Source organism: Leopardus geoffroyi, chromosome C1, assembly GCF_018350155.1.
Source record: "Leopardus geoffroyi isolate Oge1 chromosome C1, O.geoffroyi_Oge1_pat1.0, whole genome shotgun sequence".
Taxonomy (NCBI): domain Eukaryota; kingdom Metazoa; phylum Chordata; class Mammalia; order Carnivora; family Felidae; genus Leopardus; species Leopardus geoffroyi.
Window position 1 is genome coordinate 192034736 of NC_059328.1, and position 17862 is coordinate 192052597.

The 17862-nt window shown below is 38.4% G+C and overlaps 1 protein-coding gene across 6 annotated transcripts in view; it reads right to left on the reverse strand.

The window, feature by feature from the left end:
- INO80D (INO80 complex subunit D) overlaps positions 1–17862 on the reverse strand; it is a 77003-nt gene that overhangs the window by 42645 nt on the left and 16496 nt on the right. For 4 of the 6 annotated variants that reach the window (XM_045480912.1, XM_045480911.1, XM_045480914.1 and 1 more), the window contains exons 2-4: positions 11433–11525; positions 11081–11327; positions 4674–5425 (exon numbers count right to left, since the gene is read on the reverse strand). In XM_045480912.1, coding sequence (XP_045336868.1) covers positions 4674–5425; positions 11081–11298 — 970 coding nt within the window. In that variant the 5' untranslated portion in view covers positions 11299–11327; positions 11433–11525. The remainder of the gene's footprint in view (positions 1–4673; positions 5426–11080; positions 11328–11432; positions 11526–17862) is intronic. The other 2 variants (XM_045480916.1, XM_045480915.1) reach the window with 2 other exon arrangements.

Sequence of the window (17862 nt, forward strand, 5' to 3'; positions counted from 1 at the left end):
CATTTCACCATGTTGACATTTTCACTGATTGGGGCGGGGGGAGGAGGGAACCATGGTGAACAAACCTGCTGGCACCTCAGCAGGAATCAGAACAATGGCACCAAACTGTACTAGCAGTCATCATAGGTTTCACACCATGAATTGCAGTGAAATAAAAGCCAAAAACAAGTTTTAAGAGTATCTTTGACAAAGCAATTGTATATTAAAGATTATTGATTTTATTAAATCTCAATTCTTTTTTTTTTTAATGTTTATTTATTTTTGAGAGAGACAGAGACAGAGTGTGAGCGGGGGAGGGACAGAGAGAAAGGGAGACAATCTGGAACAGGCTCCAGGCTCTGAGCAAGCTGTCGGCACAGAGCCCAACGCAGGGCTTGAACTCACAAACCGCGAGATCATGACCTGAGCCAAAGTCGGATGCTTAACCAACTGAGCCACTTAGGCGCCCCTAAATCTCAATTCTTGACCACACGTCTTTCCAACATCTTTGTGACTCAATGGAAAGTCATAAAGCGCCTCTGCATACCTCCCAAGAAAGTATGGTGGTTGCCTTGAGGAAAACACTTGCTCTACTGTTTTAGCTGTGACCTCAACTAGCTGCTTTTTTGTCATCCAACACCATTTTTATTCGAAAGAGTGACTGACAAACTACAGTTATTAAGACTTGGGTATCTGGCAGTCATTTTTTTCTAAAATGAATGCAGTGAAACTGTCACTTCAAAGAAAGCAATGAACAGTATTTGCTCCCAACTATGAAATTCACATTTTCACTTGAAAGCTTGTTTTTGTTGTTGTTGTTGTTGTTGTTGTTTTTGGGTTTTTTTTGTTTTTTTTTTTTTTGGAAAACCTGAAGTCTTCACTAAGTCTATGACAACTTTCTAAAAGATTTTTCTGATGAGGTTGGGTGAGAGTATCAATGAATGTGATTTTTTAATTTTGTATAACGAAATATATCAACATTTGGAACATATGTTTAACTTGGTAAACCGCTATTTTCCAAATGACCAACACATGATGTTACAAAATCATGTGTGAGTAAAAAGATCCATGCAAAGTACAAAGTAGGTCAATGGATTTTAATGTAACAGTTTGCAAAAATTCCTTGATAATGGCTTCAGATTCCTCATTGCAACTAATCTTTAAAAACCCACCACTTGTTGGGGGTGCCTGGGTGGCTCAGTCGGTTAAGCATCTAACCCTTGACTTTGACTCAGGTCATGAGAGCCCTGAGTCGGGCTCTGAGTTGATAGCATGGAGCCTGCTTGGGATTCCCTCTCCCTCTCTGCCCCTCCCCTCCACTTGCTCTCTCTCACTCAAAATAAATAGGCATTAAAAAAAAAAAAAAAAAAAAAAAAAAGAGGACACCTCTTCTCAGTGGCTCAGTTGGTTGAGCGTCCAACTTCAGCTCAGGTCAAGATCTCACAGACTGTGACTTTGAGCCCCACATTAGGTTCACTGTTGTCAGTGCAAAGCCCACTTCAGATCCACCATCCCCCTCTTCTTACGCTCTCTCTCAAAAATAAACATTAAAAGAAAAAAAACTGCAAAACTTAAAAAACAACAGAAAAAAGAAAAAGAAGAAAAGAAACTACCACTTGTGAAATTTTGGTGTAGAATCAAGAATATCCATAATTATTTTTTAAAAACCAGTAAAATATTCCTCCCTTTTCCAGCTACGAATGTGTAAGGCCATATTTTTATCTACTAATCAAAACCACGTATTACGACAGATTGAACGCAGAAGTGGACAGGAGAATCTAGCTGTCTTCTAGCAAGCCACACATTAAGATTTGCCCAACAATGTAAAATAATGCTGCTCTTATTATATTTCTGTTCTTGGGAAAACATATAGCTATTTTTCACAAAAAGAACATGTTAACATGTAGTGACTTTGTTGTCATCTTTAAATGCATTAGGATTTTTTAAATTTCTGAGTTTCAATTTCTAATTCAGTAAATATCAATAAATTTAACTCATATACACAAAGGCTTTAGAGTGTCCTCAATAATTTTTAAGAGTGAAAAGGGATTGATTCTAAAGCCAAAAAGCTTGAGAAACACTGATCTAAAGTACACAAATTAAAGCAAATTTTGGGGGCGCCTGGGTGGCTCGGTCGGTTAAGTGTCCAACTTCGGCTCAGGCCATGATCTCACTGTCCCTGAGTTTGAGCCCCGCATTGGGCTCTGAATTGAGAGCTCAGAGCCTGAAGCCTGCTTCGGATTCTGTGTCTCTCACTCTCTGCCCCTCCCCTGCTTGTGCTCTGTCTCTCAAAAATAAATATTAAAAAAAAATTAATAAAAAAATCAATTTCGTATCAAATTTGGAAAGGCAAAATAACAACTAATATCTCATACTATAAAGATGTAGAAAAACTATCATTGTCATATACTGCTGAAAGAGGTAATGTGACAAAATAATTCTGAAGAAAATATTTGACAACATGTATCAAAAAGCTTTCTATTTTAAGTTTTATTTATCTACTTTGAGAGAGAAAACAACATGAACAGGGGAGGGACAGAGACAGAAGGAGAGAAAGAATCCCAAGCAGGCTCTGTGGGGTCAGTGCAGAGGGTGATGCAGGGCTTGACCTCACGACCATGAGATCGTGACCTGAGCTGAAATCAAGAGTCAGACGCTTAACTGACTGAGCTACCCAGGTGCCCCTCACAAAACTTTTTAAAAACCGCACAAGCTTAGAATCCCCAATTCTGCTTCTAGGAATCTATTTGAAGGAAAAATTAAAGATGTGATAGTAATAATTTTACTGTGAAACTATACAGCTACAACACTTTATAATGATACAAACTGCAAACAACCTAAATTAGAAAAAGGATTCAGCTGTGACAAATGACGTTTTGTATGAAAAATTACTCCCTTGGTAGTCCAATATGAAAAAATTTTAAAACAGTTTACAAAACTGTATGTAGAGCAGGAACCCAATTTTATACAACTTAACTATACCAAGGCATTAACAAATCAGTATGAATAAGGTTTGGGTGTTTTAATTTATTATTTTTATCTCCACCTTTTCTTTAAGTTTTATTAGTTGCTTTAATTACCAAAAGTCATACATGGTTTACTAACAGGTGAAACAATATAAAACTATACTGTAAGAAGAGTTACCTTTCCCGTCTCTGTAAAAACACATCCTGACCAGTTTTATCCCCCCTTGAGAGCCAATGTCAGCAGCCTGATAGTGTATATTCAGTTACACTTTGCCTATAATCACACCTAAGAGGCAAACATCTATCTATACACATACTTGATCAATAGATGTGCTGGTGCCCCCTGTTTATTTTTTTTTTATGGGATAATACCCATACTTCTTGGTTCTTTTCTACTTAATATAACATAGGCACATCAAGTTAAAAGATACAGATTTCATTCTTTTTAATAGCTATATAATACTTCATAAAGCATATATATACCATAATTACTCAAGGCCTACTATTGGTTATAAAGGTTGTCTCTGGATTTTTAATACTGCAAGAAACGTTGCAATAAACATCCTTGAACACATATCCTTACATTTTGATATATGTATTTTTTAATCCAAAGATAGAGTCCCAAAAGTGAGTTTGCTGGCTATATATACACACTCTTAATTAGTAAATACTACCACATTACTTATCAGCAATGTATAAGCCTCATCAACAACACTGGATATAGTTTTTGCCAATCTGATAGTAACTTACTGTTACTTTAATTTGCATTTCCTCACCTGCTATGGGGATTGGGGTTTTCACTAGTTTACTGACCATTTAATTTACCTTTCTTCTTCCTCTATTCCCATCCTTTTCCTATTTTTCTATTCTATTGCTATCATATGCCATGCAAATAATTTTTCCTAAAGTTAAGATCACAGCTAACACCATATTTAAGAATAAATTCCAAATGAATTAAAAGTTTAAATAATCAGGGGTGCCTGGGTGGCTCAGTTAAGCTTTGGACTCTTGATTTCAGCTCAGGTCATGATCGAGGTTCACCTGCTTAGGATTCTCTCTCTCCCTCTCTCTAACCCTCCCCTGCTCGTGCACATGGGCTTTCTCTCTCAAAAGTAAATAAATAAACTTAAAGTTTAAATAATCAAAAACAAGCTATTGATAACAAAATATAAAGTATCTGTATGAACTTGGGATCAGAGAGATTTTCTTGAGCAAGAAAATTCAGAAGCAATAAAGACAGACATTTGACTACATTAAAGTTTTAGCTGTATTTTTTTTTCCCACTTTTAAATTATCAACAGATATTGCTTTGGGAATTTTTTTTTAACAAGTTTTTCTTTTTTTTAACTGTCGGCAGATATTAACAATGCTATCGTTATTCCAAAGTCCTATGATAAGACATGTCGAAAACCTCATCAGACACAGGTGCTGAGCTGGCAGAGGCACAGAACTGCCAAACACAACCAACCGCCTTTTAACACCGCCGCTACGACCACTAACCAGAAGCTGTGATGGGATTCTACACTTCCCAACTGCGGCTTCCGCATCCTGTCCACCAGGGAGGTTTCCTTTACCAAGGCCTGCCTAAACACGGCGCCCCGCAGCGGACCCCCGCCCCGGTGCCCTCCAGCCCCATCGCACGGGGGGCGGCCGAGGGCACGCGGCCTCGCGGGAAAGGGCACATTTTGTTCCCGTCACGCGGGCACGATCTGGCACGAGAGAACTCACCTAGATGGGGGAACAGATCGGTGTCCAGCTGATGTTTCTGGGTGCACAGTCTCACCAGTCTCTGCAGTCGGCTGATGCAGGAGAAGTGTGGAGAGAAGGCTGTGGCTTTCATAAGGACCCGATCAGTGCTGGGCGGGTCCGCGGCGGGCGCCCTGCCGGAGGGCAGGAGGGGCAGCGGCCTCTTGTGAGACGACTGCCTTGCTTGTGCTATAGTGTGTGTGGTGGGGGCCACTCCCTGCAGTGGTAGGCTGGTGTTCGGAGGTGGAGGGGACTTGCAGACGAAACCCTGCGGTGGCGGCGGCGCCGGAGGTTTTAAAGAAGTGGGGGAGGGTGACGGGTGGGGGTGCTGCTGCGGGGGCTGCTGCTGTGAAGGTGCAGGAGGGGGACTAAAGTGCTCTTGTCGAACTTTTAAAATCTCGGTCTCTCTCTGGCGCTGCCGATTCTGGGCCAACTTGCTCTGCAACTTCTTTCTCACAGTTGCCCCTTTCTTTAGGTCATCATCTTCCTCGTTGAAAGCAAACGGGTCTTCCAACTCAGTTTCCAGGTAGTGGAGAGGGACCCTAGCCCCGGGCGGAGAGAGGGACATTCCATCCAGTCCATTGGGCATCTTCAAGGCCAGCGTGGGCACCGTCAGGCTGAAAGCCATGGCATCCATCTGGTGCCTGACCTTTACCTCATCTATAGGATCATTCTTTTTCTTCCTCTCTTTTTTCGGGATAAAGCCAAGTACCTGCAAGTGGCTGTTGCAGTACCTTTAAAGACACACACACAGAAGGGGGAAAGGTTTATGATATACAGAGTAAGAAAAGGAGAATATAGAACGACATGGTATAAATTGTGACTCCTGCCTAATATGTTATAAATTCATGACTATCTTAACTCTTGGCATTCGTGGATTTAATGTGAACAACTGCCGCTACCCTCGAGCAATCCTCCAAGTCTGCCATTTTCCTGAAGCAAATATGTGAACTGTGTATGTGCAGAGGCTGCAGGACAGAAGCAAGTCATTCAAATAGTGAGTGGCCCTGGATAACCATCTGGCTATTGCTTCTCGCTCTGCTTTGTTATTTTATTTTGTATTCATAGCATACAAAGTAACGAGTCTAAAGGATCACTTAAAACTCTCCTGTGCAGAAATACCTATGTATGTATATTTTCAAATATTTGTAGTCACAAAGATCTTATGACATAGCCCCTAATAATGTAGTTCTACAGTGTATTCTACACACACACACACACACACACACACACACACACAAAGAGAGAAAGAAGAGAATACAAAAGAGAAGGAAAAAGTAAATTAAAACTAATTAGTGGGACTACAGATGAAAGCAGTTCCTCAACAGCGAGAGAGAGAAGTACATGTTTCTACCTGCAGTAAATACTAAAATAATGCCCTGTATACAGATGAGGAAGCTAAACCTGATAGAAATCAAATAACTTGCCCCAAACCTCACATCTGGAAAGTGTCAGAGTGGAGACCTGAACAGATTATCAAAGCTCAGAAAGACTCTTAGTAGGTCTTCAACACGAGGCTACTTTTGTAATGTAAATGGTATTTTAAAAATACTAAAAAAGGACAGAATCCTTCTACATAATAAGAAAGTAGAATGCATGTTGCTCCCGTAAACCACACTGAAAACGTATGGAGGCTTTTCACCACTAGAAAAGCAGTGTTTTCCAAATTTGTATTCCTTAAGCAATTCAGAGTAGGTTAACAAGTATGCTTTAAAGAGTATTCCATGCTTAAATAAATTTGGAAAATGCTGGCTTAAACAGAATTAGATAACGATTTTGTTGTTTGTTTCTGATGAACAACTTCTCACAGCATTTTGTATGATAATGTGCATTATGCTTCGAGGTGGAGATATACCCATCTGACAGCGTTTCCCTAACTTATTCGAAAATGGCATCTATTTTGACTGTAGCCCACCTGTGTTATCTCCATCGGACACAGTTTTGGGGGAAAAGGCACTAAAGTAAATAATTAACGTCAGTCCTCAAACTCATTGGGCTGCATCGAACAAATTTTAATTGTTTTTAACGTTTATTTATTTTTGAGAGAAAGAGTGCACGAGCGAAGGAGGGGCAGAGAGAGAGGCAGACAGGATCCAAAGCAGGCTACGCTATAGTGAAGGGTGTGATTTGGGGCTCGAACCCATGAACGGTGAGATCATGACCTGAGCCGAAGTCAGATGCTTAACTGACTGAGCCACCCAGGTGCCCCTGAAACAAATTTTTAAGTAGTTATTAAAAATACAGATTCACCAAATAATCAGGAGACATGGTTTCGTTGGCTTTATACATAAATCTATCAGAGGCACTTCTCAATTTTAATAGGACTATTAAGAAAGCTTTCTGGACAGTAAAGAGAATCTACACACCTAACAAGTTTGGGCTAGGTCTCACAGATACCTTAACCAGAATAGATTCATAAAGCTGTGGCCAAAAAGGAAAAAAAGTTTCAGGGATAACCACATTAACCAAGCTTCCCAATAAAGAATAAGTGATTTCTGTTGTCGTTGTCAAGTCATTTTCAAATTAACAAAAGGGTTAGTGAGGAGAATAATATTTTTTTCATTTGGAAATCTAATTTTTCTGCTCATTACACACAGGCAGCCTGAACTGGTAACTGAGCCCGCTATGCGCCGCCACCTCACGTAACATGGCAGAGGCTGATCTGCCTGTACAGTCCTTCCTCGACCTCACCCTCAACTCCTGCTCCAGCCACGCTGTCAGCATCACCACAACACAGAGTCTGAATTTGTAAAAATATTTCCTCTTCTAAAAGGGAAAAGTTTTCATAGCTAGAATTACAACAGCTTCCTTAGTTATGATCGGTGCTTAAAAGTGTACAAATATGAACAGGGAAGACACTGCTAAGGGGTTCTTTTGAGGGGAGGAAAATGTAAAACTGGACTATGATGATAGTGGTACAACCCTGTAAATATCCTAAAAAATACTGAGTTGAACACTTCAAGTGCATGAATTGTATGGGATGTGAATTATATCTTAACTAAGCTGTTTTAGAAAAGAGTAAACATCGGGGCGCCTGGGTGGCTCAAGTCGGTTAAGCGTCCGACTTCGGCTCAGGTCATGATCTCGCGTTTCATGAGTTCAAGCCCCGCGTCGGGCTCTGTGCTGACAGCGCAGAGCCTGGAGCCTGCTTTGGATTCTATGTCTCCCCCTCTCTCTGCCCCTCCGCTGCTTGTGCTGTCTCTCAAAAAATGAATAAACGTTAAAAAAAATAAAAAAAAATAAAAAAAATAAAAGAAAGAAAAGAGTAAACATACAAGAAACAAAAAATTTCTTGGCAAGTATATACTACTAAAATGTATAAAATTATAGCAAACAAATTTAAAATATTATATAAAATAAACAACTTAATATAACCACTTACCTCTGAGACACCAAGGTAACAGTGATAAGCCTTAGCTTCCCAACTTTAAGTATATTAGGAAATTAACTTTACTTTTTAATTATACCAGTACTTCTACTGAACATAACATTAGTCTACTTCAAAAAGGTAGAATCCCTTAAGTTAGCATTTATAATACATACCAGATAAGTTAGACACCAGATATTGAGAACCTTCCTTTAGCTGACTACCAGTCAGATAATTTTATCAACTAAGAGTCCTCGGGGGGGGGGGGGGGGGGGGGGGGGGGGGGAAGGCCTCAGGAATTTGTTTTCTAAAATAATACATAAAACCACCTCAAATTCCTAAGTGTCCAAAGAAGAACCGCATTAACAATAATGAAAGCTTTGTTGGGATGAGCACTGGGTGTCCTATGGAAGTGATGAATCACTGGGTTCTACTCCTGAAACCAATACCACACTGTATGTTAACTTGAATTAAAAAAAATAAAAAACTGGGGCGCCTGGCTGGCTCAGTCGGTTGAGCGGCCGACTTCGGCTCAGGTCATGATCTCGCGGTCCGTGAGTTCGAGCCCCGCGTCGGGCTCTGTGCTGACAGCTCGGAGCCTGGGGCCTGTTTCGGATTCTGTGTCTCCCTCTCTCTGACCCTCCCCTGTTCATGCTCTGTCTCTCCCTTTCTCAAAAATAAATAAAACGTTAAAAAAAATAAAAATAAAAATAAAAAACTAATGAAAGCTTATTTTCAAAAGAATCTCAATCTTTTCTACACTATATCATATCATAGAGTGTAGTTGTAACTATCAATATTTATATACATGTTTAGACCTTATATGAATTCAACCTGGATTTTTTTTTTTTAAGTTTATTTATTTATTTTGAAAGAGTGAGTGTGCATGAGCTGAAGAGAGGCAGAGAGGGAGACAGAGGATCAGAAGTGGGCTCTAGGCTGACAGGAGAGAGCCCAAGGCAGGGTTCAAACTCCCAAATGAGATCATGACCTCAGCCAAAGTCTGACACTTAACCGACTGAGCCACCCAGGCGCCCCTCAACCTGGATTTGAGGTAATAAGAAAAATATTACCTCCTGCTAGCTCATGTCTACTTTAATCTATTCCAAATGCTACAAATAATAAAAATATTGATCCCATTTGCATTGGTTTGAACCAATTTTGAAAAAATATATGCAATTTAGTAAGTACTTAAGTATTGCTTCTTTTGACATAGCAACACACAGAGTCCTCCCCCTTCTTGTTCTAAAAAGAGGAAGTTACTTCAAATATCAAGGTGAAGACCTAGGATTGAGAGAATTAATATCTTGGAGAAATTCAGAGCTACTCTTGCTTTACTTCTTACTGCTAGCTAGTAGAAATTTCTTTACCTACTTGCTTCTGCTGAAATGAAGGGGAGGAAAAAAGCCACAGTGGACAACTGCAACTGTGATAAGCTGACAAAATTACAGGGGTGCCTATCTGGCTCAGTCAGAAGAGCATGTGACTCTTGATCTCGGGGTTGTGAGTTCAAGCCCCACATTAGATATAGAGATTACTTAAATAAATAAATAAACAAAAAAAAAAGACAAAAATTATAGATGTGTTTATAGTGGAGCTTGAAGTAAATTAATCCAAGTTCATCAATTCTTCAAGTTAAAAAAGGGCAGGGGTAAGAAGAAATGGGCATGTTAAGTCTGCTAAAACCAACTGGACCCATATGGTTAGCCAGGAACAGTGGTCCCTTTCTCATCTGAGATTAAAATTTTATTCCTTGTCTCCCCGAGCAGCTGCTTCAAATTTTCAGGTATTGTAATGTGAAGCTTTAAGTGCTCATTAGAAATTCTCAGAGAGTATTCCCAAATCACCACATGGTGCTATACTCATTTTGGTGAGAGGTCTATCAACACAAATTATCTATTTCATCCTGAAAGTGTAAAAACTGTTCACCATGACATATAAAATACATGGTTTCTTTTCAACCAATGTATGCAGGTGACAATTGCTTATGTATAGGAACAAGGATATATATATATATATATGTGTATATATATGTGTGTGTGTACATATATATGTATATACATGTGTGTATATATATATACACACACACACACACACACACATACATACATATTTTAAAGATAGAAGTAAAACGTTCACATTTTCTACCTAAAGATAACAAGTATTTGAAACTTTTGGGAAAATAATCGTGTTATCTCCCTGTGACATCCTGCAATGATCCACATGGTTTCTGGAGAAGTGAAGAAAAAGAAACATGAAAAAGAGGCTGTAAGAGGAAAAAAAAGAGATTATATGGGAAATAGTTCGAATTTTTATTATATGGGAAATAGTGTGAATTTTCCTAAGAATATGAATGATGAATAACCATCATAAGACTCCTCTAAAAACACCTCCATGTTTAATTCAGCCAAGTAAAAACTCACAATCCTAGTGATAAAGCCTACTCATACTAATGAAAATATCATTTCTCAAGTATAGTAAACATACTTTATATGGAACTCTTTTAACCAAAAGAGGCAACATTATAAAACAATGCCAAACACTGCTTAGAAGTCTGATAGAAAATAAATCTAATTCAAGTAATCACTCTTTTGAATAATTTTCAAGAAGTACATACCCTTTGCTACCTTTCAAGCACAGATTTTAAAATTCCAAAATTATTATTGTTAATTACAACACCTAAGTAGTTCCTATAATTTCTGTTGTTTAAGCAGATTTCTATCAAAATCAGGACTTACTTTGTAGGACTGCAAACCAAACACAAGCAACAACTGAGGGAAAAATTCTTTTAAAGTCTATTGCATCAATAAAAACACTCAAACATACTTTTCAAATAATTCCCCAAGTTTACTACCCCGTTTTTTAAAAACTGCCATCTCTCATCTTTAGAAGCATTCCAAGGTTTACTTAGATTACCCCTGGAACTCAATGTTTAAATTCACCACATTAAGAAAAAAATAGACAAGAAAAATTCCAAGCCTACGAATTAAATCAAAGATGGATTCCCACTATTAGCTCTTACCTACGATCCTCTGATTTGGGGATTGGGTTGGTGCAGCGTTGGCTGTTATATTTGGCCACATATTCACATTGCTTGAAGGGGGCAGTCTTGTCCTCCAGAACGTGTCTGATACAGAAAGCGTAGCCGTTGAGTCGCCGCTGCTTGCACAGTTTGGGGCTATATGAGCACAAGGGCTTATTGTCAACCTCAGAGAAGTGTATATGTTTCCCTTCATACATCACGTGACTCTATTCCTTGTGAACATCAGCTAAAAGACCACCACAAAAAAAGAAACCCAAATGATAAATCAGAGAGTATAAGGCAGATTTAAGTTGAGAATTTCACTGAGGGACTTCTGGCCCCACAGCCATACCTGATTTTAAATCTTCTGCACCATAGCAATGTTAAGAGAACCCCAAGGATACCACAGTTTGGAATGCTGCAGAATCAAGATGAAGCAGATTGTCTACAAAAATATCAAAAGGCCTAGTTAACAAATAGGAACATGAAAAGCTTGCTCACCTGGGAAGTGAAATTCTAGGATATCACCCTTCCTAATGGGATGGATTCTTCATTGTAATCCATCATCCCGACATTAAATTCAAATAATAAGAGACATGATAAAATATCAAGTTACCTTATCCCTCCAAATTGAACTAAATAACTTTTACTCTGGTTAAGTGTTGTAAGTACCTCAAAGTTACAAATGTCATAAACAGATGTCATAAGGTGGCAGGTCTTTTTTATTTCATTACTGGTGGCTGATTGCTACATCTGTTTTCAGAGCCCAGATCTTTTCACAATACCAGTAGAATGAACCTACAGACCTAAAACTTCCCTCAGAAATTCAACATTTTTTGATATGTTGGCAAAATATTTGGCAATTTGCAACAAATGTTCCTATGAAATACAAAAAAAAAAGGAGGCAATTCCTATTTTAAAAGTCATTTTCCCTGTAATATTTTCCATATTTATCCCATCCAAACTATAAACTTCTTGAGCCCAAAGGCTCTTCACCCAATACACTGCTACCATTCAGTGCACTGCTATCCATAAATGCTGCTCCCAACTACACTAAATAGTCTAAGAATCATGACTTCTAAGATTCTGGAGTTTTAGTAAACAAAATGCAAGTTAGAAATCACATAATGCCCACTACCTCTCTATACACAAAATGTCCAACAGGAACATTTACATATTGTATCTCCATATAGTCTACAATGAAACTGAATCAACTGATTTGTCAAGTCAGGACTGTATGTGGGCTGATGTGGTCTAACACTTTCTCCAGAATCCAAAAGTCACCCAGATGGCTGATGAAATAGCTTGGATCCTAGCTACAGAAAAACTCAAGAAATACTCTCTTCTTTACAAAACTGAATAAGAGGGGCGCCTGGGTGGCGCAGTCGGTTAAGCGTCCGACTTCAGCCAGGTCACGATCTCGCGGTCCGTGAGTTCGAGCCCCACGTCGGGCTCTGGGCTGATGGCTCAGAGCCTGGAGCCTGTTTCCGATTCTGTGTCTCCCTCTCTCTCTGCCCCTCCCCCGTTCATGCTCTGTCTCTCTCTGTCTCAAAAATAAATAAACGTTGAAAAAAAAAAAAATTAAAAAAAAAAAAAAAACAAAACTGAATAAGAAATTACTTACACCAATAAATGACAAGATACATAAATACTTAAAGGACTACAGGTTTGCCAAAATCTGCTACTTTCAGTGTTACCTTGAACAAATAATAAACGCTCAGTTTTCTCATATGCAAAATAGGGGTTAATAGTAGTAGCTATGTTACCATCACGTTGCTCTAAGGATCAAGTAGATAACAGAGCACACAACCCACCAAGTATCAAGCACTTAACAAATAGGAGTTACTAAAAAATGTCAATGCTGGGGCGCCTGCATGGCTCAGTTGGTTAAGCTTCCAACTCCGGCTCAGGTCATGATCTCATAGGTTGTGAGTTCAAGCCTGCTTGGAATTCTCTCCCTCTCTCCCTGCCCCTCCCCCACTGGCTCTTTCTCTCAAAATAAACAAACTTAAAACAAACAAAAAAAAAAAATGTCAAAGCTCTCCCAAGAAGACATCCAGATGGCCGACCGACACATGAAAAAATGCTCAGCATCACTCATCATCAGGGAACTACAAATCAAAACCACAATGAGATACCACCTTACACCTGTCAGAATGGCAACATTAACAACTCAGGCAATGACAGACGTTGGCAAGGATGCGGAGAAAGAAGATCTCTTTTGCATTGTTGGTGGGAATGCCAGCTGGTGCAGCCACTCTGGAAAACAGTATGGAGATTCCTCAAAAAACTAAAAATAGAACTACCCTACGACCCAGCAGTTGCACTACTAGGCATTTATCCACGGGATACAGGTGTGCTGTTTCGAAGGGACACATGCACCCCCATGTTTATAGCAGCACTATTAACAATAGCCAAAGTATGGAAAGAGCCCAAATGGCCATCGATGGATGAATGGACAAAGATGTGGCATACACATACAATGGAGTATTACTCGGCAATCAAAAAGAATGAAATCTTGCCATTTGCAACTACGTGGATGGAACTGGAGGGTATTATGCTAAGTGAAATTAGTCAAAGACAAATATGACTTCACTCATATGAGGACTTTAAGAGACAAAACAGATGAACCTAAGGGAAGGGAAACAAAAATAAAAACAGGGAAGGGGACAAAACAGAAGAGACTCATAAATACGGAGAACAAACTGAGGGTTACTGGAGGGGTCATGGGAGGGGGATGGGCTAAATGGGGAAGGGGCACTAAGGAATCTACCCCTGAAATCATTGTTGCACTATCTGCTAATCTGGATGTAAATTTTAAAAAATAAAAAATAAAATAAAATTTAAAAATGCCAATGCTTTGGGGAGCCTGGGTGGCTCAGTCAGTTGAGGGACCAACCCTTGCTTTCAGCTCAGGTCATGTGTCTCCTGGATTGTGTGCTGGAGCCCCCACGTAGGCCTCTGCACCGACAGTGGGGAGCCTGCTTAGGATTCTCTCTCACCCCCTCTCCCTACCCCTCCCCCACTCATGCTGGCTCTCTCTCAAAATAAATAAATAAACCTTAAAAAAATGTCAAGAGGTGCCTGGGTGGCTCAATCAGTTAAATGTCTGGCTCTTGGTTTCGGTTCAAGCCCTGATCTCACTCTTCAGGAGTTCAAGCCCCACGTGAAGCACTGCACTGACAGTGCAGAGCCTGCTTGAAATTCACTGTCCTTCCCCTGCTCTCTCTCAAAAATAAATAAAATAAAACTTTAAAAAAATTTTTTTAAATAAGAACTTTCCCTTTTCACTTTGTTAGGATACAAGGAAAAGTTGTATTAAAAATTTTAATTTAACTGTCCTAAAGGTCTAGATGTTCAGGACAGGAAATATTTCAAAGCAAACTCATGCTGTTTCATTTTTATACTCTCTCTTTGGCTTGCTCATCCACCTGGTCAACATAAATATTTCATAAATTAGTTCAAGTAAACCTCTGTGAACTTCAGGGGGGAAAATACACTGGATATAAGTGAAAAAAGTAATTTATAGAACTAATTTGATTGCCATTGTGAAAAAGCAGCCAATGTATCTAGCTGCATGAGAATATTTTATAAATAATAGAAAGAAAGGACACCTGGGTGGCTGAGTCGGTTGCGCGTCCAACTTCAGCTCAGGTCATGATCTCACAGCTTGTGAGTTTGAGCCCTGTGTTGGGCTCTGTGCTGACAGCTCAGAGCCTGGAGCCTGCTTCAGATTCTGTGTCTCCCTCTCTCTCTGCCCCTAACCCACTCGCATTCTGTCTCTGTCTCTCTCAAAAATAAATAAACATTAAAAAAAATTTTTTAATAAATAATAGAACAAGACTGAGGGCAGGGATGGAGGGATATGATGGACTACCTTCACTTTTAAGACATATTCTAGGTTAACAATCACATCTGTGTAGATTGATGATTTCCCCTTTCTTTCCAATTTTTATACATCTTTTTTTCTCTATTTGAATTGGCTAGAACTGCTGGAATGATGCTAATAATAATGGCAACAACTGTTATTCCCGTTAAATGAGAATCGCTTACCGTCAACGGTAGGAATAATGCAAACTTTTTATAAGACATATTTCCTATCATGTTAAGAAGTATCAAGTAATTCCTATTAAGAGTTGTTTAGGGGCACCTGGGTGGCTCAGTCGGTTGAGTGTCCGACTTGTGCTAAGGTCATGATGAGCCCTGCGTTGGGCTCTGCGCTGACAGCTCAGAGCCTGGAGCCTGCTTCGGATTCTGTGTCTCCTCCTTCCTCTGCCCCTCCCCTGCTCATGCTCTGTTTGTCTCTCAAAAATAAACATTAAAAAACAAATAAAGAGTTGTTTCTTTTTTAAAATAAACTCAGAACTGATAGTTAATTTTACCAAATTCTTTTTCAGCTTCTCAAGAGAAAATCATTTTTCTCTTTTATACTTTTAAAAACACGACACTTAGTATTTCCCATTACTGATGTATTTAGTATTTCCTGATTTCCTGATACTTCATCCTGGGATGAAAGCAACTTGGTCATCAGGTATTATTCTTTTAATGCGTCGCTAAATCACATTTGCTAATTTTTAGAATTTTTGTAATTTGAGACTGGTCTAGTGTTTAGTTTTTGTGTGCTTTTTCAGAATTTGGTATCAAAATAATATTTCAAAAAATAACTTAGAAAATCTCTTTTCCTATGTACTAGAACAAGTTAAAAAGCACTACAGTTACGTTTCTTAGAAGGATGCCTGGGCCTCGTGCTTTTTTGTGTAGATCAGGTTTTCATACTTACCTGCACGCAATTTAGCAATAGGACCACTTACATTTAATTTCCTAAATATCCGTGATGCATTCTCTGACTCTGCGTCTGTTCATACACAGGTGACTCGTGCTTTCTCCCTTTGCTCATGATTAGGCTCAATGGGGGTTTATCTGTTTAAAACTGTTACCAACATCTTAAAAGAAAGGTTCAAATCTCTTAGATTTATTAATATCTCCAAGTATGTTTTCTAAATCCATCAATTTCTGCTTTTATATTTGCTAATACCTCCTTTCTGCTTTCTTTCCATTTTATTATTATTATTTTGTAACTTCTTGGGATGAATTCTTCTCCCCTATCATTCTTTTCTTTAGTAATTTACTTATATCTATGAATTTTCCACTGAGTACAACTTTAGCCATATTCCGTAAGAACACACAGAATTCTGATGATTGGTATTACTAGTTGATACGGATTTGATTTTTCAATTTTTCCTTTAGCCCAAGAGTTGTTTAATTGTCTCAGCTGGCAGAGTTTTATGCTTTCCTTTGCTTTAGTTCTATAAGAATAAGGAGAATATGGATATATCTCTGCTTTTTGGATTTGACTGATATTTTCTCTGGGATGTAATAGGTATGCTTGAAAAAGTATTCATTGTTTCCATGGAGTGCTGTTTGCTATTCCGTATATCATGCTATTACCTTTTACTTTTAAGTTTTCTAAAGCACAGTTTTAGATCATGGGTCAGCAAACTGGCTTAAAGGACAAATTTGGCCCACTACCTGTTTTTGTAAATAGTTTTACTGGAACACTGTCCTGTTCATTCATTTTACATGCTGTCTATGGCTGCCTTCACATTGTAATAGAGCTGAGTAGTTACAAAAGAGATCGTATGGTCATGACACTTAAAAAACTCACTAAATCAATCTCTAAAATATTACTTGCTGGTCCCTTTTCAGATGCATCTCTTAATGGATATAACTTTTTCGTCCCAATCTGTCATTTTCTTCTAATAAATGAGTAGTATCTAATTTATAATTTTATATTTATTTACATGACAAGTAGTTTGTCCTAATTTTATTTTTTTTTGTATTGCTTTTAGCTTTTAATTTTTTATTAAAAATTTCACTATATAGTCTGTTTTCCTGGAAGATTTATAGTCTGTGCCCTTTAGATAACATCTCTTCACTCCACACTAAGAAAAGAAATTGGTATATGATTGACCCTCTGAATAATGTGAGAGTTAGGTGCACCAACACCCTACATAGTCAAAAATCTATATATAACTTTTGACTTCCCAAAAACTTACCTACTAGTAGCCTACTGTTGACTGGAAGTCTTACTAATAACATTAAACAGTTGATTAACACATATTTTGCATGTTATATGTATTATATACCATATTCTTCTCTATTTTCATTTTGTAACTACCCAATCTCCAATTTTTCCCTTATATTTCTGTACTGCCATAGTTTATAACATTATAATATTTACACTTACATTTATTTAATGCTAATCACTAATCCTTTTAACTTAGTGTTCAATTCATCTATTAATTCAGTAGTTTATAATACAGTCACCTCCCTTCTCCAGCCTTGCCCCGCACCCTGCAGGGCTGACTTAGGAGAACTACGCTGTGCTTTTTCTGTTCGGAAATATGTGTCAATTGGTATTATACTTACACGATAGCTTACCTGGACATAAAATTCCTGGGTCATATTTTTTTTGTCTAGTGACCTTGTGTATTTTTTTTTTCCATTTTGACTTAATAATAAGTCTTTACATTTAAAGATTAGAAACCATTCTAGAATTTCAAGTCTTTTATTAGGAGAAACTCTTCCTTAATGTCTTGGTAAGTTCTTTCTGCTTCAATGATTCTATTCTTCAAGGGTTATCAATTATTGGTATGTTAGATTTACTGTGCTCCGTATCTATCACTCCCCTTTACTTTTTCCATTTTGGATTGCTCAAATCTCTCAAGCTTACCTCCATTATTCCCAACAAGAGTGTATCTGATGCTTTGAAAGTGACCTTC